General features: G+C 34.5%; 1 protein-coding gene across 2 annotated transcripts in view; it reads right to left on the reverse strand.

Annotated features, from left to right (window-relative positions):
- PPP1R3A (protein phosphatase 1, regulatory subunit 3A) overlaps positions 1-19,042 on the reverse strand; it is a 47,864-nt gene extending 28,822 nt beyond the window's left edge. Inside the window, exons 1-2 of one of the 2 annotated variants that reach the window (XM_010831195.1) lie at positions 18,580-18,998; positions 18,219-18,301 (exon numbers count right to left, since the gene is read on the reverse strand). In XM_010831195.1, the coding sequence (XP_010829497.1) occupies positions 18,219-18,301; positions 18,580-18,690 (194 nt within the window). In that variant the 5' untranslated portion in view covers positions 18,691-18,998. Of the gene's footprint in view, positions 1-18,218 lie in introns of both variants that reach the window. The other variant, XM_010831194.1, reaches the window with a different exon arrangement.
- Between the last annotated feature and the right edge of the window lie 8,709 nt (positions 19,043-27,751).

Genomic DNA, 27,751 nt, shown 5'->3' on the forward strand with positions numbered 1-27,751 from the left:
AAGTTAGAATAATGTTGGACAAAATTTAATGTTTATTCATTCAACAAATAGTTAACTTGTGCTAGGCATCATGCTAGATCATGCTAGAAATTAAACCACTAGCACAAGCTGCGATTGAATCAACTGCCTTCATAGAGCTTACTGTCTGAAGAATGATAAATGAAAACTGGCCATTTAAAATCACAGCCATACCTTTCAGGATTGGGGAAGTATGGAATCCTATAGAAGAAAATACAGTTAACCATTGAACAACACAGGCTTGAACTGCATGAGTCCATTTATATGCCAATTGTTTTTTCAATAGTAAATACTATAGTACTGCCTGAACTGCAGTTGGTTAACTCTGATGATGCAGAACTATGGATACAGAGGAACTGAGTGTATGTAAGGCCAACTATAAGTTATACTCAGATTTTCAACTACAAAGAGGGTCAGCACCCCTGGTATCCTCATTGTATTAAGATCCATAACAGGGTCCATACAGGATCCATACAGGGTCAACTGTAATAAGATCCATAACTCAAACTCAGGGAAGACAATAGCAACTGCGCATGTGCATAGGCTTGCAAAGAGATCAGACTGAAAGAAGATCATATCCTTTAATAAGATTACACACAATATTTAAAAGTTTGATTTTTTCTGAATTGTAAAATATACACTTTTCAAAGAGTAAATACTTTCTGAAAGCTTATTTCATTCTAAATGGAAAACTTTACCATGCTATTTAATGAGTCTTTTTTCTTTCTCAAGTCATCACAAATGATAGGACAAAATTTCTTTAATAAATGCCCTGTTTGTAAAGCTTACATTTGGTACCTTAATTCCCACAGTCCTTAATGTTGCTATTAACGCTTAAAAATCCCTCATGTCACATTTGCAACAGAATTACTTTATTTGCTAATTTTTTCTTTGTTTAATAGTGTTATTCTTTCAGTGGATATTGAGACTAAGTGATTTTCAAAAAATTTTTTAAAGTTACAACTCAAAATATCTGTGTTTCATCTTTTGTTTATACTGTTCACAACTCATTGCATATCAGAATCAGCTGAGGAGATTTTTAAAAATCTGTGCCTGCAACCCAACCCCGACCAATGAAAGTGTGGTCTTATAGGAGGATCTGGGCAGGAGTGCCTTAGTTTTCCCCTTCTGATGTGCACCCAAGCTTAAGAAACACTGCTTTACACTACTGGCTTTTACTATATCAAAGTATGGATAGTGAGAAAATATATCCTTCAGTAACAATACTCTGCTATTAAGATGGACGGGGAGGCCTGGCGTGCTGTAGTGCGTGGGGTCGCAAAGAGTCGGACACGACTGAGCAACTGAACTGAACTGAAGATTTTCTGTGGGGTGGGAGGAGGAGAGGGTATACATAATCATGTAGGTTAGCATTAATGTAAATTTTATAAAGATTTTACTTCTGCTCCTGTTAGGTCTATAAAACAATTAATTTGTATTTATCACAGATATTACCAATTCATACATCAATGAATTTAAATTTACTGATTTTTTTTTAACTGAAAGGAAATCTAGATGCTATTTAGGATAAGAAACATTAATCTTCTCTACCTTAACAGCTGTATTGTTGATTATAAAATTGATGGTGTTTATTAAGACTTAAACCTGGGATGGTAAAATGTTTTCCAATTGCACTATGTGGCAAATTGCCCCAACAATTATTGTAAATGCAAGGACAATAAACTGCATTGCCAAGGACACCAGTTGGTTAGACCCCACAAAAGAGACAATTAGTCTTGAGATGACAATGGTAGTGATGAGGTGACAGTTATGGAAAAAAACAGAATATGCAATGTAATGACTTAAATATATCTGTGGATAATACTGATAGTTTAATGTGTTTGGAGTTTATAATATGTAAAATAATGTTTTATAAAGAAAGATCAAAACTGCATACATTCAGGTCTTCTTTTTTCCTTATTTGCTACAAAAGTGAAGTAACCTGCAAGATTACTTTTACTGTCTTTCCAAATCATCAATGTGAAATGATTTGCTTAATTTATTAAGGGCATTGATTTTATGAAGAATATTTTCTTCTCACAGATATCAATGTACATAAACTTATTCAATATTACAATATTCATAATCTATTGTTGGAGCTTCCCTCGTAGCTCAGCTGGTAAAGAATCCACTTGCAATGCAGGAGACCCTGGTTCAATTCCTGGGTCAGGAAGTTTCCCTGGAGAAGGGATAGCCTACCCACTCCAGTATTCTTGGGCTTCCCTGGTGGCTTAGGAGGTAAAAAATCTGCATGCAATGTGGGAGACCTGGGTTCGATACCTGGGTTGGGAAGATCCCCTGAAGGAGGGCATGGCAACCCACTCCAGTATTCTTGCCTAGAGAAGCCTGGCAGCTACAGTCCCTGGGGTTGCAAAGAGTTGGACATGACTGAGTGATTAAGCACAGCACAGCAGTCAATTGTTAGGATAACTGGAACATTTTGAAAATAAAATCATGATAGATACAATAACACAACTGCACCTTCACCAAGACAAAATTGCAACTCAGTCCTTCAGTAGCAAAGATGGATCTAAAAGATAGGATACAGAGATTTGGACAGCCAGAGAAAGCAGAAAAGGGACCCTAAAAGAGTTGATGCCAAAGATAAACTGCCAATGATGTGTTTTCATCTGTACCTATGCTGTACTCCCTCCTTATCTCAGAGACCTTGTGAGTAGTGATGGATCCTGTGGGAAATAAACCCAAGAATGTACTGGAGACCTGAAAAGCATGAAAACCTAATGCAAACAGAAGGGGAGATCTTGGATATCCTTAGAATATTTGCAGTGGTTGCTTTGTTCAGCATGGAGCTCTCTCCCCCCAGATTTCTTCATGACTGTCTCTCTTCAAGTCTCTGATCACTTATCATGAAGTAGTCTTTATTTCTTATTCTTCTTGTTCTGCTCTGCTCTTTATATTCTCAATTGCATATATCATCTTTCAAGATAATTTGCTTAATATTTATGTTTATTACCTATTAGTTTTCCTTCCATTAGAATGTAAGCTACATGAGGACAGGGATTATCATTTTTTTTTTCCATTGATGTATCTCTAGTACTCAGAACAGTACCTGGCACATAGTAGGTGTTTAATAAATATTTGTCGAATGTATGAAGATCATTTATTCTAGTTACTAATCTTTTTTCTACACCCTTTTAATATGCAAGCTGAAAAGCAAAGTTAGAACTTTGCTAGTAATACTTTGACCATTTCTTTTCATCTGAACCAGGATCAATACCCTCTCAATCTTGGTATTATAGAAAAACCATACTGGTGTGATTTCCACATATCCATCCAAGAGGATAAAGACTGAAATACCTGGACTAACCTTTTTAACAAAATTAAAACATACACGTTAGATTTTGAAGGAAGAATTTGGGTGAAAAAACAATTATAGCAGTAAATTTCCCCTAAGTATCACCAGAATAGTAAAATAAATCAGCCATGAAATAGTATAGAAGTGTCTAAATAAAAAATAATTAGTAGCATAATATGTATATGTTTATTTACATTAAAGATGACCTATAGCAGAATTCAATTATTGATATTAAAAATGAGAAAGGATAAACTCTACATTTTAAACATTCCATACATATAAAACAGTAATAAACAGTTATGAATGTAGAAACTCTATGTCCCTTCTTATGAACAGTGACCTAGTTCATGCTTTTCTCTCCACTTTTCTCTGATTTATCCTGCATGCACTTTCTGAATTGATATAGCTAAAATAATACTTTGTCCCTGAGCATAGGAACTAAATTCAAAATCCTTGGTCTAACAAGACTGTGCAGTTCTTTCTCAACCTTGTTCTTCAAGTTTGACTCTCATAATTCTTTCCATTCCAGGCAGTCAAATTGATTAACAAAATCACCTACTTATCTATTTGCTCCTGTGTCCACAAATATTTTTTATTCTGTATAAACAGTCTCTTAACTCTTCTCTACCTACCCATTTCAAGATGAAGTTCAATTCCTCTGTGATACTGTTTCTAGTCAGGGCAGCCTGCAGTGTATCATTTCTCTAACATCTATGTTCATATCTCCTATGATCTCCTCTGTCTGTTTTATTCCATTTGGCACATACGGTCTTCTCATGTTCATAGATATTATCTGTTAACCAAATTAATGCTTGAAAATAGAAGCTAACTAGAAGAAAACAAGGGCTCCATAATTTCTTTATGATTAATCGGCTTAATGGAGCACAGGGAATTAGAGACCTTAATCACAAAATAACTTAAATCACAAAACAACTTTTCATCTTATATATTTCCTGAACTTGATCAAACAAATCCCTTGTTGCCTAAATTTCTTCTTATGTAAATGGAGTGGGCCTTATTGATTACAATGTATAAAAGGGTTCTAGTGGAAGATAATTTTATATCACTTAAGAAATAATAAGAGAGATATTTGAAACATGCATTCCTTAAGTTTATATAATTAGATATTTCTGAATAAAAGAACAAGCTCACATGTTAAAGTAGTAAAATATCATAAATTTAAAGCTGTTGATGGGCTACAGTCCATGAATAAGATGAGAGTCCCACTTGGTTTTGTAGACAAGTTCTAATAAATGTTATAGATGCTCAGATAAAAACTGAAAGAGTGAAAGCAAATTGGTCCAAAATTACCATAAGTAGTCAAGAGATTCTCCAGAAACTGAAGAATAACACAGAAAAAAAAAAAAAAACTCTTATAATCACACCAACATAATTTTGAGGGTTTTTGAAAAATTAATGTCCTCAGAGGTTACAATTAGTCACAGACAAGTATATTCTATTGTACTAAGAAAGACTACCCCTCCAGACTGCTCCATCAATAGCTAAGCTATCCCCAAGAATTCTTCAATTCAGTCTCACAAATGTCATTTTCAGTAGGAACCCATCCATACTTGCATACTGAAAGTTAATTGGACAACAAATGTAGATAATAAAACTTTAATTTTCAGCATTTCATTAAAACACTTCTTATGAGAAAATGAAATATAACTACTTAAAAATACCATGCATTACCTACTTCAATAATACATTTATACTTTGGATGGAAACTTCAGGTTTAATATAGTAAAGCTCTTTAGAATATTAGGAAAATTATAGTAAGACTCTTAGGAAAACTATGAGATGACAGTTGAGGATAGTGATTTCAAAGATTATTAATATATCATTATACATGGGGTTTACTATTATTTTGCCATATAAAATATGTAATTATTTATGCTAATTTCCTAAAAATATGTTTCCTAATTCTTATATCATAAAGAGAAAAATACTATAATTAAAAATTGAAAGCATTATAATATAGTGATAACTACTATTTCCATCTGAGCTTGTTATTTTCACAAAAAATTTTAAATTTACTTTATATTGTGCAAAAATCAGTAATTAGCTACACATCAGAAAGTTACCATTGCTTATGGTTTTCAATGATAAATGCTTTTACCTACAAGAATCAATGCAACTGGACTATTATATAGTTTACAAGAATATGGGACATCTTCATATTATTCCTATAACTTTTCTTTAAGTGTAAAATATATAAAGTAATTGTTTAAAGTACTCAACAGAATGTAGCAGATTCATTATTTTATCTTTAGGTAGGTTTTAAGGTTAACCATTTACATACACTGCATTATTTCTCTTTAATTGCTTTTGTTTTTATGGTTTCAAATAAACAAAGACAAAGAATCTGCAGTCCCAAGACAGGGAGGACATGGTTTAGGTGTTTAGGTTTAGGTACACAGGAGGAATCTGGTAGAGGCAAAAGACCCAGTCAAAGGAAGTCATTCAGGTAAAGAAAAGGAGACAGAACAACAGCCAGATCGGAATCCACAGGTGTCAGAATCAGTGAGTGCAGCAAGCAGCAGCGGTAGAACTAACATGAATAATCAGTATTGGCCATGGTCCTGGCAAAAAGAAAGAATGAATGACTCAGTTCTGATCAGTGGACATACAGTATCTGTTTTTGGTCTTTTGTTACTCAACCTGTTGGATTTTTCTATTTTCCCACTGGTCTGGATCGTGGCATGTGTGTGTGTATTTTAAGTTGCTTCAGTCGTGTCTGAGTTTTTGCAACCCTATGGTATGAAGGAAGCCAAAAGCTGACTAATGGATATTTATTTGGGATATTAAGATTGCATGACATTACAGAATAGTAACATTGTAGTGACTCAGTGGGCTTCCCCGATGACTCAGCGGGTAAAGAATCTGCCTGCATTGCAGGAGGCACGGGAGACAGGTTTGATCCCTGGGTTGGGAAGATCCCTTAGAGGAGGGCATAGCAACCCACTCCAGCGATCTTGCCTGGAGAATCCCACAGACTGAGGGTCCAGGCAGACTACAGTCCAAAGGGTCCCAAAGAAAATGAGTCAGTTCTTTAGAAGACAAGAAAGAAGGGAAGACTGAATGATCCTTTAGTATCATATGCTGCTAAGTCACTTCAGTCGTGTCCGACTCTCTGTGACCCCATAGACGGCAATCCACCAGGCTCCCCTGTCCCTGGGATTCTCCAGGCAAGAACACTGGAGTGGGTTGCTATTTCCTTCTCCAATGCATGAAAGTGAAAAGTGAAAGTGAAGTCGCTCAGTCGTGTCCAACTCTTAGTGACCCCATGGACCACAGCCTACCAGGCTCATCTGTCGGATTTTCCAGGCAAGAATACTGGAGTGGGGTGCCATTGACTGTATTAACTTATTTTTCAATTTGATCTTTCTTTGATATCCTGGTACCTGAAAGTAAATTTAGACTGACTACAAGATGTTAATATGGATGATATGTTCAATTCTAAATTCAATTTTGAGTCAATTTAGGCAACAAATATGCAAATATTCAGAGATAAAGTTCCCTCTTATCTGTTGTTTTTATAATATGTAAATATGGTTTTTGTATACTTTATTCTTTATTTTTAAAATAATGTTTATTTATAATCAAATGCACAGTCATTACTTCTGTGGCAACGGAATAGAATATGAGTGCAGAATTAATATGAGTTTGCAAAAGAGAAATCGCATCATCATTTCTTATGTTGATAATTCTTATTTGCATGACTGGAATGATGTCTATGATTTTAAACAAAATATAGAATAAAGGAAGAAGGATTAGGATTGAAGGGGAAATTTAACTTTGGTTTTGGACATAACGGAGTTAATTTGCCACCTGGGTATCCAGATGGAGATAACCAGAAGGCCCCTGAGTTTTAAAGATTGTGAAACCAATAAAACAACTCATCATTAATGTTATAATAAGCATAATTCATTCCTTAATTATTTAGAATGAATACTTTAGGATTTTACCAGACTTTATGGTTATCAGGTTTAATCAGTATTTTTCTTAGAGCTTTTCCACATGAAACCCTTTGTTAGTTACAGTGGGGAATAATGCTTAAACTAATATATTATCACTGACCTCAAGGACCTTGCAGTCCAATCGGGAAGATGGTACACACATAAAAGTTTCTGAAACTTTTGAAAGTGCAGGGAAAGGCCACTGTTGGAAAGGTAGTATTGACAACACTGTGACTAAACATATATAAAGGGGTATAAGACAAAAGTCTTCTTCCTTAAAATAAAGATATCTGATAAACAGTAAAGTTTCACTGAATGTAATTTCTTTGCCTATAAGTTACATCAGATGCAAACATGGCAAACATCAACACTTTTATTTAAGGAGTTGTTTTATTTTGCATCATGGGGGTAGCTACTCTATGGGAAAATATTGCCAGAAATGTAGGTATTTTAAGGAAGCTTATCAAAGCCATGAAAGGGCAAAAGCAAGTTGCCTAACATGAATAAATCAGCCACAGGAGTAGCCCTGAACTGCATGAGTTTTATGATATTTGTAAATAAATGCCTTGAATATTTGTATAACTGCCATGGTCTCAAACCTAACTTGATTTACCAAAGTTAGCTTTGAATGAGGTATTATTACTAATACAAACAGTATAAAATACTGGAAAATTACTATCTTTGTGAAAAGTGAAAAGCTCATGTATACATATATGTGTACTTTCCACCAAAAAAGCAATGCATCAAGGATGACTTGAACGCAGGTGGGCAAAATTACTTATTCTTTCTCCCATGTTAGAAGCTCAGCACAGATATTGAATGTATAAACAAATATGAAGGAAGCTCAAGAATATCAGGAGAAGGCAATGGCACCCCACTGCAGTACTCTTGCCTGGAAAATCCCATGGATGGAGGAGCCTGGAAGGCTGTAGTCCATGGGGTTGCTGAGGGTTGGACACAACTGAGCGACTTCCCTTTCACTTTTCACTTTCATGCATTGGAGAAGGAAATGGCAACCCACTCCAGTGTTCTTGCCTGGAGAATCCCAGGGACGGGGGAGCCTGGTGGGCTGCCATCTATGGGGTCGTACAGAGTTGGACACGACTGAAGTGACTTAGCAGCAGCAAGAATATCATGCTGAAGTGATTATTTTATTCATTCATTTTATGTATATATTGACGTGTTTAGAACTTTTGAAACCCAGGTGGTGCTGGTCGTAAAGAATCCTCCTGCCAATGCAGGAGACATAAGAGATGCAGATTCGATCCTTGGGTTGAGAAGATCCCCTGGAGGAAGGCATGGCAACCCACTCCAGTATTCTTGCCTGGAGAATCCCATGGACAGTGGAGCCTGAGGGATAGTCCATAGGATCACAAAGAGTCTGACATGACTGAAATGACTTAGCACACACATGTTTAATTTAATAAATACATTATCAACTAGATTGACTATACCAATACTCTGTACATATTAATTCCTTCAAACAATACCTTTAAAATTGTAACACATTGGAGAGAGTAGCATGGAAACATATACACTACCATATGTAATACAGATAACCAGTGGGAATTTGCTGTATGACTCAGGGAACTCAAACTGGAGCTCTGTGACAACCTAGAGGGGTGGAATGTGGTGGGAGGTAAGAGGGAAGTTCAAGACGGACGGGACATACGTATACCTATAGCTGATTCATGTTGATGTATGGCAGAAACCAATACACATTGTAAAGCAATTATCCTCCAATTAAAAATCATATATGGGAAAAAATTGTAAACACACATAGACACAATCAATAATTTTAACATATTCAAATGACTTCTGTTTGTAGACACAGTATTAACCTTTCTACAAAATGATACTTAAATTTAATCATTGAAATTTAAGATAGCTTAAATTTCAGTTGGAAGTATTACATTTGAGTTTTATAAATCTATTCAAACTTTCTTTTTAGTGTACTCATAAAATTATATTATTGAATGAAATTGAATTAAAAATTAGATTTCTAGAAAATAGTAATGATTATTCAAAATTATTCATTATTTGTCTAAGAGAGCTTCAACAAATCTAATACAGCTAACTTTACATGTAGGATTGAGGAATAAATGGAATGATCTTCTGAAGTACTTTTAATTTTGTAATTTAGTAAAATAAAGTCTATTCCCTTCTCTGACTTCAACAGGAGTTCAATAATCAGGACTCAAAGGTAAAGGAGGTAGGATTGGGAGCGCTTCTTAGCTAGCCTACTCATCCATTCAGCTTCCCTAATAACCATGGTTCTGGCAGTGCACAGTCCTTATAATAGTGCTGTCATTCACTGCTTGGTGATGATCTTTTTCTTCTTTGACTTTTGCATTGAAATACTACAAACTAGCTTATTAGTTTAATAGTTAGGAACTCGATGGGAGATCTAAGTTTATTGAGCTTATTTGACATAGCAAATAGAAATCAGTCACATAAACAGTGTAATTCTAACTTTAAGTAAAAGGATAGGAACTCCAACATTTATTTCAATTGAGAATCAGCATTAAAAATGACAAGATTAAAGACATAGAACAACAGGAATGACTACATGAAAGATATAGAATTTCCTGAAATAATACTTTACTAAAGAATACAATCTCTCCAGGAGATGTTTAATAAGAGAATATTATAAGCATTTGGTTTGGGTAGTTTTCAGAATAATTTTGCCTGAAAGAAAAGGATAGAATTAGATGGCCTCTCCTACAATACAATTCAAGGAAGACTGTTCAGATCAAGTGCTGTATTAGCATTGGTAAAAATGATTATAATTTCATTTACACTAAAACATAATAGTCTTATATACATACTCAAGATTACATCTGAGGATCATATTTTTTTTTTTTCTGCTTGTACCTGAATGTAATTTTAAAATTTGGTGAGATTTTTCAATTGGTAAAATATTCAAGATATTTAAGTAGTTACAATATATTATTTTAAGATTAATCACCAGGAGGAGATCTTATTAAAATGAAAAAATACTGTTTTATTTCCTATATGGCTTATGAAGCTGAAAGTTACCCAAGCAGTTCTGTGTAATCTGTAATTGTGTGAAGACATCTATAATAATTTTTAAAAGTGAAACCAGTTTGGGATTTTTCTTATAATTTCATCATCAATAGGTTAGCTTTGTATTATGGTTTAATTCTGTAAAATAAGCAAAGTACCATCAGTGTTAAATGGGCTATAAAATCTGTTTCACATAATTAGTAAAAGCATCTACAGTTTGGCATGCTTTATAGATTTAAACCTTGGGGATATTTTGATCTTTTTTACTTTGCAAATTTCAAAAGGGGTGAATGAAATTAAAATCCACAGCTGCACACAGGACAAATCATTGTCTTACGATGTTTGAATCCCATTTCTAGTTGTAATTTGAATAGCACTGGTATGCAATACAGACAGACTGTTTTCAGGGTTAACTATAAGGGGAGGGAACAATGAAATTTCCTAAGACAGGTTTTTTTAATGAACAGTTGGTCTCTGTTACTAAACAGTGCTGTGTAACAGTCCAATGTGGCAATTTATTTCTATTTATCATAAAATCTTTAAACAGCAGGATGGTCTGATTAAGGTTTCCAAACCAGTTACTATTTATATGAGAGTGAAAGTGTTAGTTGCTCAGTCGTGTCTGACTCTTTGCGACCCCATGAACCATAGCCCTCCAGACCCCTCCATTCATGGAATTCTCCGGGGAATAATACTGGGAGTGGGTTGCCATGTCCTTCTCCACGGGATCTTCCCAACCCAGGGACTGAACCTGAGTCTCCCAATTGCAGGCAGGTTCTTAAGTGTCTGAGCCACCAGGGAAGCCCAAAGGTTTCCTGTGTTTTCCCACTGGGGAATCGAACCCTGGTCTCCAGATTGACAGGTGGGGATACTCACCACTATACTAACAGGAAATTGCAGTATTATTTATATAATAGATAATAATACTACCGTGCCAGTTACCCAAGAAAAGTTATTAGAGAAGCAGAATAAAAACCTGAAAAGATTTGAGAGCTATGTCCTGAGGACCCTTTTCTTTTTATACAGTGGTGGTGTACAGAAAATGCTTTAAAAGCAGAGAAATGATTAAAATTCAAAGGTGTATAATATATCTTCTTAGAGGAAAAAATTATATCAAATTAAATTTCACTCTCTATTCATGTTTATATACAGAGATGATAAAATGAAACTGTATAGCCAACTCAGTTTTTAGTCCAAAAGAACCATCTTAAGAACTACCTTAAGGAAAAAACATGTTGTAGTTCATTAAAAAAAATACCTAGTTTCTGACTGATGTTCCAAAAATTTTTTGTAGCCCAGAAGTTTCTGGAATTTGGGAATCATTTTTCCCCCATAGTAGCAATACTATAGAATATAGTTTCCCTAGTTAGTGCCCCCAAACTTGTTGAAAAATCCATAATTCTAAAACGTGTGTGTGTGTTAGTCACTCTGTCGTGCCTGACTCTTTGTGACCTCATGAACTGTAGCCCACCAGGCTCCTCTGTCGATGAGGTTCTCCTGGCAAGATTACCGGAGTGGGTGGCCATTTCCTTCTCCAGGGGAACTTTCCCACCCAGGGATTGAACCTGAGTCTCCTGCATTGCAGGCAGATTCTTTACCAACTGAGCTACAAAACTATGGATTTATACTAACCTGGGTCTAGGTAGCAGGAATGATATTGAGGGGAAAAAAAACATTTCTCCATTAATTTTGGTCAAAGGACTAGCCATATACAAGATTTTAAAATATGGAATTTATCACCAATGCCATTTTGAGTATCTACAAAGTGTCAGCAACTGGGATAGATGTTTATATATGTTAGCTAATGAATTTCTCATAGCAGCTCTGCCAAGTAGAAATTATATCCCTTTTTTACATCTGAATAAAATGGATACAAAGTGTAATTTATCCAAGTTCATACAGCTACTAATTAGTAAGAATGAAAGCCCAAATATGCCCTACTTTACTGCTTACACTGTTTCCAATATGCCTGATTGCTTTTGGAATCCTCCTTCCCTCCCAAATATACACACATACTCCAGACCCCCTGGGCCCTCCTGCTTCTGTGGAGCTCTTACCAGAACTCTGTACTCAACTCTGCCCATAGTGCTCTCTTCTCTAAAATTATCCATTTCCATTGTCTCAATCCAAACTCAAAGCCCATTTGTGCAGTTGACTTTAATTCGGTATAAGGTAGGTATAGTCCCTTCTGTCCTGGAGGTGTCTGTATTCAAGAAGAGGAGTTTTGTGTGTGTGTATCGTGTAAATGTGTGCATACGCATATAAACACACACATACCTATATCTGTATGATCTTTTAAGTCTGACAACACAGTGGGCAGTCAGGCCCACTTCAGGTGTCTGCCCTTAAGGTAACTGCCCTTACACTATTCCTGTTGGCCTGTTGGGGTGAAACCTTGGAACAAGGACAGGAGTCATGGTCAGCAGAATTGGAAGAAGGTGAAAAACTTGTGTCCCACTTCACAATCATCTTTTGCCTGGAGCTTTATTGGCCCCGTGTTCTTGGCCCCTGCTCCATTTTTACAGGCTGCAGATGGGCTTCAGGTGGGAAATTAGGCTCGTAGAGATCCCAGAGGATCCATTTGAGGCCTGGCATCTATAGTGATCCCCTTTAGCTAGGGCTTGAGAGAAACTCTTGAGTGATGAGACCCTCTTCTTCTCTCAGAAAAGGTTCAAAACTACTCTAGGGAAAGTCAAGGCTTATAGGAGTATGGATTTCCCATAAGACCAGGAAGCCACAAAGCCCTGGTAGATCTCCAAGGAAACTCTAAGCTAGTTGGCTCCTTGTTGTCAACCAGCCGGCAGTTTCCAAACAGTCCTCTTGACGGGTCCTGTGCAGCTGTGTTTTATGTTTCCATGTGGCCTTGCCAGAGGTCCCTCCCTTAAACAGACCAGGGTTCCACAATTAGTTAGGACTCAAAACAGGTTGGTTATGGAATATATTAAGTCCTAAAGGCTTCATGGGGCTATTTACACTTCTTTGGACTATTTCCAGGACTCCAGATTATACTGTAAGTGTAAATTAAGGAAGTCTCACAATGCTATAGCTCTGACTGGAACATGCAATGTGAGCATATATTAGGCACCATTTTCCAGTGTTTTTCTTGGCCTCATTTTAACAATTTACCACCCTGAAAGATAAACTGTCTGTAATCTTCAAGTCATACTTTAGAAAGCCTCTCTCTCATTCCTGTTCTTGAATGTGCCTGTTTCTATTATTCTTCAGGTACTGAAGAGTGATCTTTTTTTTTCCTTTGGCCTTGAAATCTTTCAGGAATTTATTTGCATTCACCTGGCCAAGTTATAAATACCATCCAACACCTATATCATGCCATTTCATTACTTAAAATAATAAATTGGTTTCACTTAATAAAATACAAGACCATATGAAGTCAGTCTGTGTACCCAACAGTTGGGAACATTTAGCAGCTGTTGGTAGGGAAAAGGATATGCTGAAAAGGTCAGTCCCCTGGCCAGTACTCAAGACCAGTTATTGATCACAGATTTGAGAAAACTCAAAATGTAACGTAAGTGGTTCTTATTTTTCATCTGTGGCTTCCCTTGTTTACCTGAAGAATCTGAGCTTGGCTTTAATGTTCTCTCCCCTCACCCCCTCTGCTCTCAGCCCCTGTGAGGACTGTTTCCTTGGGGCCTCTGGTCTTCACTGAGTCATGTTTCCAACCTTGTGCCTAACAACACAGTACCTGAAACACAGGCCCTTAATAAACACTTAGGGAATGAATTTTGAAACCCTAACAAGAAGACTATGATGTCAGAAGAAATAACACAAGTCCAAGAACCAAGAAATTAGCTGAACACAATTTGATAATAATTATGGCAATTATATTTGAGTTTTGATAGCTATATATGTGCCCAACACTTAACTAGAAGCTTTAAAAATATAATCTCATTTTATGTTAACTTAATCATCACAAGACTGGACAAGCACCATTGCCCCTATTTTACATATGAATAAATAGCGGCTTTAAGAAGTAAAATAATATGTCCGTAGCCACATAGTTATTAAGTGAATATTAACTGGGATAAATATGTATTATGAATATTATAAATATGTATTATATATTATGAATATTATAAATATGAACTGGGATAAATAACATTTGTTCAATGCCTCAATTAAGCCTTTTTTAACCCTTTTGATCTAGTCCTTATTTTTTTAATTTATTAAGCATGAAAATTTTAATAGTCATTAAGATCTTTTCCAACTTTAAGATGTTCCAGATATCAGGTAACATACATCTCAAGAAAACTGACAATTCAGTGGGTTTCCCTTGTTGATTAAAATCCTGAAAAAAAAAACAAAGAAAATTGCTCTCCAAAACAGAAATTTCAGAAACTTTGAAAAGAAAGAAAAGAGAAACTTTTGGATAGTTTGGGCCTCCCTAGGGTTTTTTAGATCCACCTAAAGCTAGAGTTAGCCTTGGCTTTTTACAGGAGTTATTATTTTCTGATAACTTACTATGTGCCATACACTAGGCCAAAACTTTGTATGTATTATTTTACGGAAATCTCTAACAATCTCTATTAGATTCTAATTGTTATTCACAATTAACAGAAGGGATATTGAGTTTAACTTGCAGAAGGTCACACAGCTAGCATGCAGTGCAGCTTAGACTCAAACCCAGATATGTTTATCTCTGAAACCCAAATTTTAACTTTGGAGGTATATTGCTTCTGCATGTTATTTTTAGTTTATTTATCTAATATATCTAATATTACTTATGTCAATTTTATTTAATTCTTTTGGTCACTTATTTTGAAATAATGTTCATGGGACATAGATCAGCAGTGTGCTTAGTTTGTTTGCTAACACATACTCCAGTACTACATATGTGGTGACACTTATCAAGTATCTCATGATGCATGCCTTTCAGTGCAATTAAATACCTCTGGGTCACTCTCGGTCACATGCCTATGAGTTACAAATTCTCTTTCCCTCCCCCACTAGATATTTCTTTTGATCCAAAGGGGATAGATTAATAAGAATAAAGAAAAACCAAAAACAAAAAAATCAGACAACCACATCAATGTGGAGGTTTGCAAACTCTGACCTGAAAAAATCTTCCATAGAGAAGACATCATGCCTAGGGTGACTGACATAACAGAAATCCTACCTCACTAAATGTGTTCCCACAGTTCATTCTGTACTGTTTAGAAGAGATTCTTGATGCTTTTAGAAGATACAATCTCTGAGATCCTGAAAGCAAATTAACTTTGGGATCAAGAGGAATTCACTTTAGTTGCTACTCTCTACGTTAAGACAGACTTATTTTCAGTCTAACTCTGACTTATATTACATACTATTATTAATCTACCTGCATATATGAAGTAAAAATTGACATATATTTCTCTTCTGCATTTGTCTTCTCAAACAACTGACCGCTAAATTAAATTACAAATTAAATTACAAAATTCTGTAACTTTTGAAGGGAGGAAGATATTTTAGAAGCTGTAACTTTTTTGATCAAATAAGTGTTAGTGAATTTTTGCTTTAGCCGAGTACACATTTCGTAAAGAAACACTAATAAGATGTGCTATTTTTCCTTAACCAAATTCTTCACAATGAAATCCAACTGCAATATTCATTTAGAAATTCGATAATGCTCTCTTGTGTGAGTTTTAGGAATATTTGAAACCCCATTGCATATAAATTATATCATGGAAAAGCTGTATAAATATTCTATTATGGCACATGCTGTTCTAAGGATCTGTCAGGATTTCCTTTATACACTCCATTTTGAGTGGTATATAAATCAGATGTAAAAATTCATGTTGGACTGAAACTTAGCACAAAAGGCCTTCTCCAGAGGCAAATGCATTTTTTTTTTTTTCAAAATGTGGTTTGAATTATGTTGGTCATTTTTAAGTTATAGAAGTGCAGAAAATGTATTTGTGGTTTTGAAGGAGAGAGATTTTTTCCATTTTTATAACTCATTAGGAAACTTTACAGGCCTTTAGACCATTTTGTGGTTTAGTTCTTCTCAAGTTTTTCCCCAAAGCAATATTAAAACTTGAATGGTGTCCGCTATGAACCTAACAATTACTGTTCTGAATATAAATGTGGGTATGGATATATATCCAGTTATACATATCTTAGACTAGGAGAAGTTTCAATAATATCAAGACTGGGGTAGATTAGGCCTAGCAGTTATCCATTTTTGTCCTTAAGTTCAAGTCAAGTTTGGTCTATCAAAGGAATCCTCTATCTTTACCATAGTTCAGCTTGTAATGCTTATAATTTTAAACTGCATTTCTAACTTGCAGAAAAATCCAGAGTTAAACACTCCTTCTTTTATGAGAGCTTTGACAATACGGCTGTGCCTTTTTTAAATTTTGCTTTTCTCTAATATATAGACCAAGTTGCAGCCTATACATTATTCACTGATGATGATTTTATTTGTATTTAATATGTGTATGTTTATGTATACAAATTAGTTTATTAAATAGTGTTGAACATATTTTGTCTACATAGCTAACATGTTGCTGAGTGATCTCATAAACATAAATTATTTTAGCACACAGATTATGATTTTATTATTTCTCAATAGCATCAGTTAAAACCTAAGAAAGTTTATTTGGACTGAGAAAGACAGCACAACTCACAAAGTCAGGTAAACCAATCTTTAAATTACTTTAAAGGATAATGAAAACAGAAATATTTTATATGATTGAATTGTTTCACTTACATTATATTTAGTTCATTAATGCATTAGAATAGCACATTTAGTGGTTATTATTTATTATCATATAATAGATCAAGGCATTAGAGCATGAAAGATTAAAAATTTTCCAGTGTAATTCTTTATGTTTTTATTTAATTCCACTTAGAATCTGAATGTCTTGATTCCTAAAACAGTTCCCTTTTCATCATATTACACTATTTCTGGTGCAGTTACTAGAATCTTTGGGTCTAATGACAGTTAGGATGGACCATCCAGAAAATAATCAAGCTTTTGCCTGTGGCTGGTAGAGCAATGTGATTTTCCTTTGGGACACTCTGAGGAGCAGGAGACATCCATCTCCTCCTGGATGTTTTATCTACTCACCTACTGTCATGGAAATGAGCCAACTCTACAATAGAGAGAACGAACTGAATACCCATTTATTTTTATTTTATTTTATTACATTAACAGGAGAGCAAGGTTACTAATGAAGGGTCATATCCCAAATCTCTAATCTATAAAGCTAATATCCTTATTTCTACTTGGGTCATTTTTTTTTATTCTGCTCCATTTACTTTTACTAAATTATACTACTTTGTGTTCTATAATGTTACATTTGGTTATAATTATAAATTTTTATGGATAATTCATATACCACTCATATACTACTTTCTCTTAGCTTATCACTAAAGTCATCATAGCTCTTAAAATGTAACTAAATATGTGTTACTCCAGACATCCCTATACAACTAAATGTCATTGAAAAGTTTGAGGGGAAGTCTATGAATTTCTGAGCACTAGGTACATATTGAAACACAGTTTTACGCTCATCAGAAATGTTTTTAAGTACGGCAATAGTATTTAAAATATTAAACATAAATATACTTTAAATGGCAAATAAACAGTTTTACATGTTAAGAATCTAGATTCCATTGTTTGAATTTAAGCAATTTATAGCTCATTAGGTAGGAAATATACATATTGCACTCCCCGTGCTATCTGTTACATTATACCCATATTTTCCTTATATCTGGAGGAGAGATGACACAGTACTATTATCCAAACATCACTGACCTTGTTAAAGCCCAGCACCATTGCTTTATACATAACAAGACTATATTTTTAAACAGTATGGCTATTTCTTGGTAGTGAAATAAAGAATGACTTTTAAAAACTTTAAAATTATGAAAAGTAATGATGTAAGATATAGCCTCACCTTGATTTTACCTTTAAGCAGCCTTTTATTTGTCTATTAGGAACGTCTTCCTGTAGTTTTTCAGGCTCCGGCTCTTGTTCTTTCTTTTGACAAATCAATACATAATTTGTGCCATTATTATTTGACCAAAATGTACCAACAGAAGTTTCATAACGTATACAAAACTCAACTTTACTGCCATCTTTTTGGTAAGGAGGAACCAATGATATCTTAAAGGAGAACTGGTCAGTTTCACCATCACATGAATTTGGAATATATTCTGCTAATATATCATAATATGACTGCCAGTCATCTAAGGACATTCTCACATATACTAACTTCTCAAAAGAAACATTCAAAACTCGAATAATGCCCTTCATACTTGTAGATCCAGGAGGATACTCGGTTGATTCCAGTATTGCTTTCTGTACTTGAAGTTGTTGCATAAGATCTTCTTTTGAAGAAGGCAAGCCAAATTGTGGAGATAAAACATATTCTTCTGTGTGGAAAACGTCCTGCATTAAGTCAAAATCAGCTGAACCACTCGGTAATTCCCAGGAATCAAATTCTTTAACAGACACAAGATTGAGTCCAAAGGTATCAGCAAATGAAACTCTTCTTGCACCTGATGGTGGAGAGTCCAGGTAAAGGTCTTCAGATGATTCAGAACCTCGTCTGCTAGGTTGTGGGGAGAATCCAGGTCTGAAGGTAGCTTTAACTTCTTCATCTTCAGAAAGAGAATCAGATAAACTAGGAACTTCTAAAAAGTTATCTTTGCTAATCTGACTAGGTTCTTCAGAAGGCTCCATTAGGCTCACTGATATCAAATAAGGGAGAACTGTATAACTAGTAGAGGCTGATATTTGAGACACTGAGGCTTAAAATAAGTATAAGGTTACAGTTGACATTGCAAAAAGGAGTCAGCTCTATAAATAGGTCTGATGGCGTGTAAACTATGCTTGCTTGCCTCCAAAGGCCTTTAATATGATAGCATCCACATTAACTCTCGGCAGCATGTTTCAGATTTAACTCTTAATTTTTAAAATTGAGTGTGTTTATGAGTTCTAAAGAGACATCTTAAATCATTTTCTGCTGTGTTCAAAAATCTGAAACTTTAGAATAAAATATTACTTTAACCTGTTGATATTAAAAATTAAAAATTGAACCATTTATTTTAAAAGAGAATAAAAATAGTATCACAATACTAAATATGTAGTTTGAGTTCCATCCATCCATTGAAGAAGGCAAAGGAAGGCAGGAGAGAATAAGAGCATTTATAGAATTCGAAAGATCCAGTATTTAATAATAATGATAGCCACCACTGATCATGGACTTATGTATAATGTAACTCTAAATGGTTAAATAAGATGCTGGGAGTTCTGAGGAAAGAAACAAGATTTAGATGGAGAAGGTATCATTTGAAAGAAATCATGAAGGGTAGGTAGGACATAGACATGTAGGGTTAGAATGAGGTAGATTTTCCAGGTGGAAGAAATAGTGTAAGTTAAGGTGTAAGACAAACAATTAGTCAAATCTGTTATTTCAAACATTAGCAAGTTTCTTTTAATTAAGTCACAGAAAAATATAAACAAGTAATATGTTAATGACTTGAAATATAAGTAGGCAGTGATAAACCTGGTCCAGGAATAAAATATTTATGTAGAATAAAATGTTTGGCAAAATGCCATTTTATGCTCACAAAGCAGAAGTTAATACCATGACATGTTGGGGTTCTATGTGAATTTTAGAGTGTGAGCAGCCTGTTTAGACTCTCATATTTTTGTATTAATGTAAAATCTATTTTGTAGTTAACAATTGGGAAATACCTATAAAAATGTAAACATACATATGCTTTGACCTAGAAAATGCTCCAGCTACAAATTTGCCCTATCAGTAAGGGATAAGTCTGCAAAGATGAATGTAAATATATGTTCATAATAGGACTGATTATTTTAGAAGCTATCTAAATATCCATCAACAGGGAAATTGACAAATAATGTTACACCCATTCAATAGAATATTTTACAGTCATTAAAAAGGATAAAGTACCAATTTATGTGTTGATGTGGAAAGACAACCAAAATCACTTCTAAGGAAAGAAAAGAAAGTATGCGCAGATACGTACATAGAAAATTCCTGGAAATACACAAAAGAAACTACTAGGAGCAGTTATCTCTAACCACAGAGGTTGAAGGTTTTAAGTGAAAAGGACTCATTCATTTCACTTTATGGTCTCTGTATTATTTGAAATACTAGCCATGACCACGGTTTTTTTTCAATGTATTTTCAACTCAAATAAATTGTGAGAGGTGATTATTTTTTTAAGAGAAGTCAATAGCATACTTTCTTAAATTTAAACTTTATAAATAATTATGACTTACTGAATAACTTGAATTGTGTACAATAGTGAATTAAGGAATTATTTTGCAAGATTAAAAATAAGTATTATCTATCTAGGATAAGGAAATGAAAACTACTTTAGGCTTTATCACATAGCTAGAATGGATGATAACCACATGGATTGTTCAAGAATGGAGAATTGTTGTGGAAATGATATAATAATGTACTGAAGTAGTTTAACTATTCAAGGATGATAAGCAGAGACACGGAGATAAAGACCCCTGGGTTTGTACTCTGGCTGTGATACTTACTAGCTGGGTAACCTTCAGAACATTGCTTAAACTTTCTTTTCTTTGATTGCTAAAATGTAATGTTAACAATTAAATGAGATGCTTACTAAATAAATATTTATTTAATATATTGCTAAATAAATAGCTATATATGTTTGTGAAAGGTTGATTTCTGAGATACACCAATAGTTAGATCAGCTAGTTAGGTGGATAGGATAGATAGAAATAGATTGTAAAGAATCTACATATATTATAATAAGTAATGGTTTGTAATTTGTTTCATTTTTGTCTTTTTCAAAGGCTATATTATAGAACACTTAGCTTTAGAAGACATAAAATAGCTCTACATTAGGAAATGGTCCTGTTTTTTGAGTTAAAATCTCCTTTTCTTAATTTATCTTTCTGCAGAGCACTACACCCTAGATTTGTAGTAATTGCTGCCTATCTTTTGGAGTTTATAACCTTTGCATAATTATAGATGGTTGACATATTCCCCCTTAGTCACTGCTTAGCTAAAGCAGAGTGATTTCCTCTTTTTAATCTCTTCTTATAGGTCAATCCTTCAGCACTTTTTATCATTTTGTTACTCCTCTATGAATCTTTCCAGCTTGCCTATATTATTCTGGTAATGAGCTGCCCCTAGATGAATGTAGTAGCACAGATCAAGTGTCTCTGGGGCATGGAGAAAGCTCTATCAGTTTCAGCCTTGTGACTTGGTGTTTGTATCAATTAAAATTCACATCTCCTTACTTTTTTTCCATATCAGGCCAACGTCTCATTTTCTTATATTCACTGCTACCTCAATTTTAATAATATGAGTTTTATATTTTCCTCAATTACTTAAGTATACTGTTTTTATCCATTATGACTATTTATTTATTTAATCAAATTTCAGTTCAAGTTTCCATACATTTACTTCTTTTGTGTTAACCAAATATTTTCAAAGGTACCTTTAACATAAAAGACTGTTTCAATCAGGATGCCTGTAAATAGGAAATATAGACGTCATGCACAAAATTTGATAATTCCAGCAGGGCTTATTTACAAGCATCTATTTAAAAGTGTAAATGCAGAAAATCCACAGGAGTTTGTGCAGTAAACTGGAGCCAATTGCATCAGAACTGCTACAGTTTTTCAAGGAATGAGGAAAGGGGCCAAGTATCAAAACTTCAAAGCACAGAGTGTCATAAACTATTCACCAGGCTGAAGGGGATCAGTGATCTTTAGTCAAGAGACACAGTCAGCTGAAGATGAGCAGGAGTGATCCATGGGCAAAAACACACTGAATTCACTCTTATCCTTTCATACAGTATCCTACCAGTTACCCGTTGGCCAAAGGCTATGGGTACTATTACAGTTCATTCAGGTCAGTCTCCCAGAGCACAGAGCAGGATGGAAAAGGGTGAAAAAAGTGGTGCATGAATTTGGAAGAGCAAACAAAAGATAATGGAGATTAAAAGTTTTGTATTTATGTATCTTTATGAGCTTGTGTACTATGTTTAAGCATATGTGTGTGTGTATATATTTTCTGAATATTCCATCTCAATGCCAACTGAGTTTCTATTCCTTGATCTTCTATTATCACAGCAAAAAAATAAGTTCAAGTATCTAAGATCTATAAGCTCTGATACAGTGCAAGTCACATAAGAAATATTGATCTTATCCACAGATGACTAAAAAAGAAATAGTGTTTTTTTGAGATTAATTATAATATTGCATTTGTTTCCCTTGTTAGCATAAGTCTTTGTCTGCAACTTAAACTCAAGTAACATTTTGTCAAAAGAGAATCTGGAACAATGATTATTCACAAGTGAAAGTAAAGGTCGCTCAGTCATTTCCGACTCTTTGTGACACCATGGACTATGCAGTCCATGGAATTCTCCAGGCCAGAATACTGGAGTGGGTAGCATTTCCCTTCTCCAGGGGATCTTCCAGACCCAAGGATCAAACCCAGGTCTCCTGCATTGCAGGTGGATTCTTTACCAGCTGAACCACAAGGGAAGCCAACTGATACAGAACAAAAATCACTGAGTGAGATGCTCAAACTACACAGGCTCAGGTGCACTGTCAGATCTACTGAGTGATAGCTTCCAGGTTGCTGGTGCCCCACAAGTGGTTCTGGTTTGCAGAATGGTTATAATGCATAATCTACTACTTTGTTGGCCTTAGGGTCAAGGACTTAGGTTCTAGTTAGAATTATAGCTATCATCCTGCAATTATCACATCTTTTTTTTTTTTTTCTTATGCGGAGGCTACAAAATACTTTTACAAAACACGACAAAAGTTTAGTTGAGTTATAGAGAAGCAGAACGCTGAGGCACTTAACAGTCTTCTGGGCTACCCCTTCATTTTCACATAAGAAAACTGAAATCAAGAACAATGAAGGACCCCAACATTTGGAACAGTGCTGGGACTTAAACTCAGATGTCTCTGCTTTCAGTGCAGTATTCTCCATAGTATACCATCCATACACCAACTTTTAGTTTTATAATGCATAATTAACAAATTAATCATTCTTTGAAAGAGAGTCATTAAAATTCATTTGTTCTAGATTTAGTTTACTTTTATAATCAATTAACTTTTGTGAACTTTCTTTTTTCCATTTGATGAAAGATCTCCCAAGATGTCCAAATAATTTTTCTTTGTGACAGAGTCTCTCAACCTTTTTTAACCCATGCTCCTTTGGTAAATATAATATCTTACACTGTTTTATTTCTCTTCCTCAGACTTTGTTATACTCCTATTTGGGAATTACTGGTCTCAGTTATAAAAATGAATTATATAATCTCTTTAGAGCTAATATGGATATTTATTATTTTAAAGGACTGTTAAAGGGTCCTACTTCAATCATGCTTTAAGGATTAAGCCATGCCCTCCTCCAGGGGATCTTCCTGACCCAGGAATCAAATCTGCAGCTCTTATGTCTCCTGCATTGGCAGGTGGGTTCTTCATCACTAGCACCACCTGGGGAGCCTAGTGACAAGTCTATATAAAGAATAAAAATTGTATATATTATTATGGTTATTCTTGATGATGATAATATTGCAGTATTGTTGATCATATTAACATACCTCTATTTGACAGATAATACAACTGTGGGGTTTGAGAACAGTGTCTAGAGACACACTGTATAGCTTATATCCTGCTTCTATTTATTAGCTGAGGGGCTTTAGGTAATTACTTAACCTTTCTGTGCTTTTATTTCTGCAGCTGTACAATAGCAATACTAATAGTTCCTACCTCCAAGGTTGTTACAGGATCAAATGAGTTAATAAATGGAAAGCTTATGAAGAAATAAAAACATGCAATTATGGTGGTTATAAAATTCACAAGGAAAAAGATCACTTGAAATTTCATCATCTAAATTATGTGATGGGGGCTTCCCTGGTAGCTCAGTCGGTAGCTCCTGGAGTGCAGGAGACCTGGGTTCAATCCCTGGGTCAGAAAGATCCCTTGGAGAAGGAAATGGCAACCCACTCCAGTATTCTTGCCTGGAAAATCCTATGGACAGACAGTTGGACACGACTTAGCAACTAAACCACCACCACCAAATTATGTGACCTGATAGAAGCGTTAGCTAACACTTTGGTGGTAATCATATTTCAAAATATAAATTTATGAACTCAACATGTTGTACACTTTAAACTGGAACAGTTATCTAATAATCTTAAGGGTGCATGCAGTCACTCCATTGGGTTCGACTATTTGTGATCCCATGGACTGCAGCCCACCAGGCTCCTCTGTACATGGAATATCTCAGGCAAGAATATTGGAGGGGCTTACCATTTCCTTCTCCAGGGGATCTTCCGAATCCAGGAATCAAACCACATCTCCTGAGTCCCCTGCATTTGTAAGTGAATTCTTTACCCCTGAGGCACCTGGGAAGCCCCAAACTGGGACAATATTATATGTCAATTATATTGCACTAATTTTTTTAAATTCAATCATCTAGTATAGTCACTGTGCAATTTTCTTCATGAAAGAATAATTCTTCATGGGCAGAATTATTCGTCTTGTGTACCACTGTATTTCCATATATCCCATATTATACAAAATGGGTGTGTGCATGGATGGATAGATAGGTGGATGGGTGGATGAGTGGTAAGCAGGATGAAGGACTTCGACATAAGCCATCATCTTCCTGGAATTCAAATATCCTTTTTATTGTTAATTCTGTACTTCTGCAATATAGTAAAGTCAATATATATATTGTAAAATCCTGAAGTAAGTTTTACATTATTTTTAAAAACTATTAATCATATGTGGAAAATGTGGCAATTCTCTATCTGCCAAAATAATTTGTTAAGCAGAATACTCTATTCTTTGTTCAGGCTAAACATTTTCCATAGTAAAGAAAATGTAAAGACAATGCATGCTGTTGGGAAAACATAAGAAAGAATTGTATTAGTTTCAGATTCACTTCCTACTTCATTATTTTAGAGGCATAAATATATTTTCTTTGCATTGAGTCACCATAGGTTCAGACCACTAGAAGACTTTTGCCTTCTCCTCCACTTCATACTAGTCCTTCCTTATTGTTACAGAATTAAACAAATTGTTTAAGATAGAATGAAACAATATAAGACATGGAAGGATATAAAATTCAGTTTTGGAAAATTAAGAGTTTCTGAGATTTTACCATGAGATCCTACATAAATAAGCATGCAGGTACTACAGTTTTTTCAATCTACTTACAGGGTACAATTTTAATATATGTGACTTACTTTTTTATGTCATGTTATTTGAGTTACTATAGGCAAAAATTCAGCATTAGTCATGGGTTTTTCTCAAAGTTTCAAAGACAGGTATATACTTTATGCAATGTTTGGCACAATTTTGGGTGATGATAAATACTTAATGCTTCTTCAACAACTTAAAGAATCTCAAACTGAATATATCACGCAGAGTAGGATGCCTACTATTGTTTAATATTGTAACAAAGCCAACAACAAAGCCAGTTTTGTCTCAAATATACATTATTTTATTTAACCGGGCCAGGACCTGTGATATATGTTACACTGCTGGATATGTAGGTGGAAGGCAAAGGATCTGAAAATTCTCTAAAATTATATGTTAAATTTATTCATGTCTAAATTTTACTGTTGACTATACACAATTTTTATTGCAAGTCCTGAACCAAAAAATTTAACAATTTTTGATATCTGCAAATAATTATTTGACAACCAAGAGGAGTTGGTCCTGTGAATTAAAAGTAGAATAATTGCAAGTCTCTTTCTCATGCACTTGAAGTTCATTCAAAACTGAATCAAAATCCTTTATAAGAAATCTCTTTGTTATGGAATATGAAAAATACATGATGATGTTTATATCAAAACATACACACATTATGTGTATCTCATCTGACTATTTAGGTGAGCAATAAACAGAACTTGCTTAATTTTTCATAAGGCATTCTTGGTACAGTGAATATAGTGGACATCATTCTAAATTTTCCCATGGCAAATCATCTTTTACCAATAGAGTAGTCAACTGTCACTGGATTATTTTAGGTTTTTCTTAAAATATATAAAAAAAATCTAGGCATAATCTATGGTTTAACTCAGTATCTTAATAACATATATATATATACATGTATATTAAATTATATAACAAAATATTGTCAAACTTATAAGGAAGTGAGAAATACATTTTCTAAGTGGAGTCAGCTTGATAGTTTAAATGATTTTCTCACAGATAAACAGTTGTTTGGCAAATTGTCTGGAATATACACTTGGGAGGTTGTGTTTCTTCACTGTAAGGTTGACATTATTTTGTCTTAGAATTGGAAAGCTCCTTGGAGATCATTTTATCCAAAGCCCACCCTTAAACAGGAATGCTTCTGTCTTTACCTTGTATAAATCCATTGACAGCAAACTCACTGCTTCGTGAGGCATCACATTCCACTTGAATAAATTAATAAAAGCTCTATTATTTTGTGCTATAGTTTAATTTACATTAGTTTTTGTGTTTTATTTTTATTGTTGTCTCAGAAGCAGCATTTGATATCCTCATAAGAACTTACTGCCTTAACCAAAGTCTTTTGTATCAACTGAAGCAAAACTTTTAAACTATTACATTTATACTAAAAGCTCACAAATCATTAATGTACAGCTCACTGAATTTTTCCCAAAGTGATCTTAGCCATTTAACCAACTACTTTGAAAAATGGATTACCAACTCCAGCAAGAAATCCTCATACCCACTCTCAAAAGCTGTATTTAAAGGTAACCACTATTTTGACTTCCGTCACCACTGATTAGTTTTTCTTGTTTTTAAGTTTAATTTTTCTGAAACCAAACTCTGGTCTAGTTTCTTTTGCTTAATATAATATTTGTGAGATTCATCCATTCTCTTTGATATGTCCTCTTCTATTTTATGAAAAGGTCATAACTTACTATTCATTCTACTGTTGAAAGACCTTTGGTTTGTTAATATATGAACCCTAAAGACAGTTTAGGAACATATATTCTAAACTTGTGTATGTATATTCTAATTTATTGGGCTTCCCTGGTAGCTCAGAGGTTAAAGCATCTGCCTGGAATGAGGGAGACCTGGGTTCGATCCCTGGGTCAGGAAGATCCCCTGGAGAAGGAAAATGGCAACCCACTCCAGTACTCTTGCCTGGAGAATCCCATGGAGGGAAGCTACTACCAAGCAATTTATCAAAGTGGTGGGACAATATACACTCCAAATAGCAATGTATGAGGATCTGAGTTACTATGAGTTCTTGCAGGCCCAGGGTATTGTCAATAGTTTTATTTGTCACATGGTCATTATGAAATGGTATCTTACTTTTGTTTTTTGATGTCTAATAAAGTTAAGCATCTTCTCACTTTTTGAACATATGCATGTCTTGTTCTGTGAAGTGACTGTTGAAGTCAGATAAATTGATTGATCAATAAATTGATATATAGATATTAATGT

This window comes from Bison bison, unplaced genomic scaffold (genome assembly GCF_000754665.1).
Source record: "Bison bison bison isolate TAMUID 2011002044 unplaced genomic scaffold, Bison_UMD1.0 scf7180017864525, whole genome shotgun sequence".
Classification (NCBI taxonomy): domain Eukaryota; kingdom Metazoa; phylum Chordata; class Mammalia; order Artiodactyla; family Bovidae; genus Bison; species Bison bison.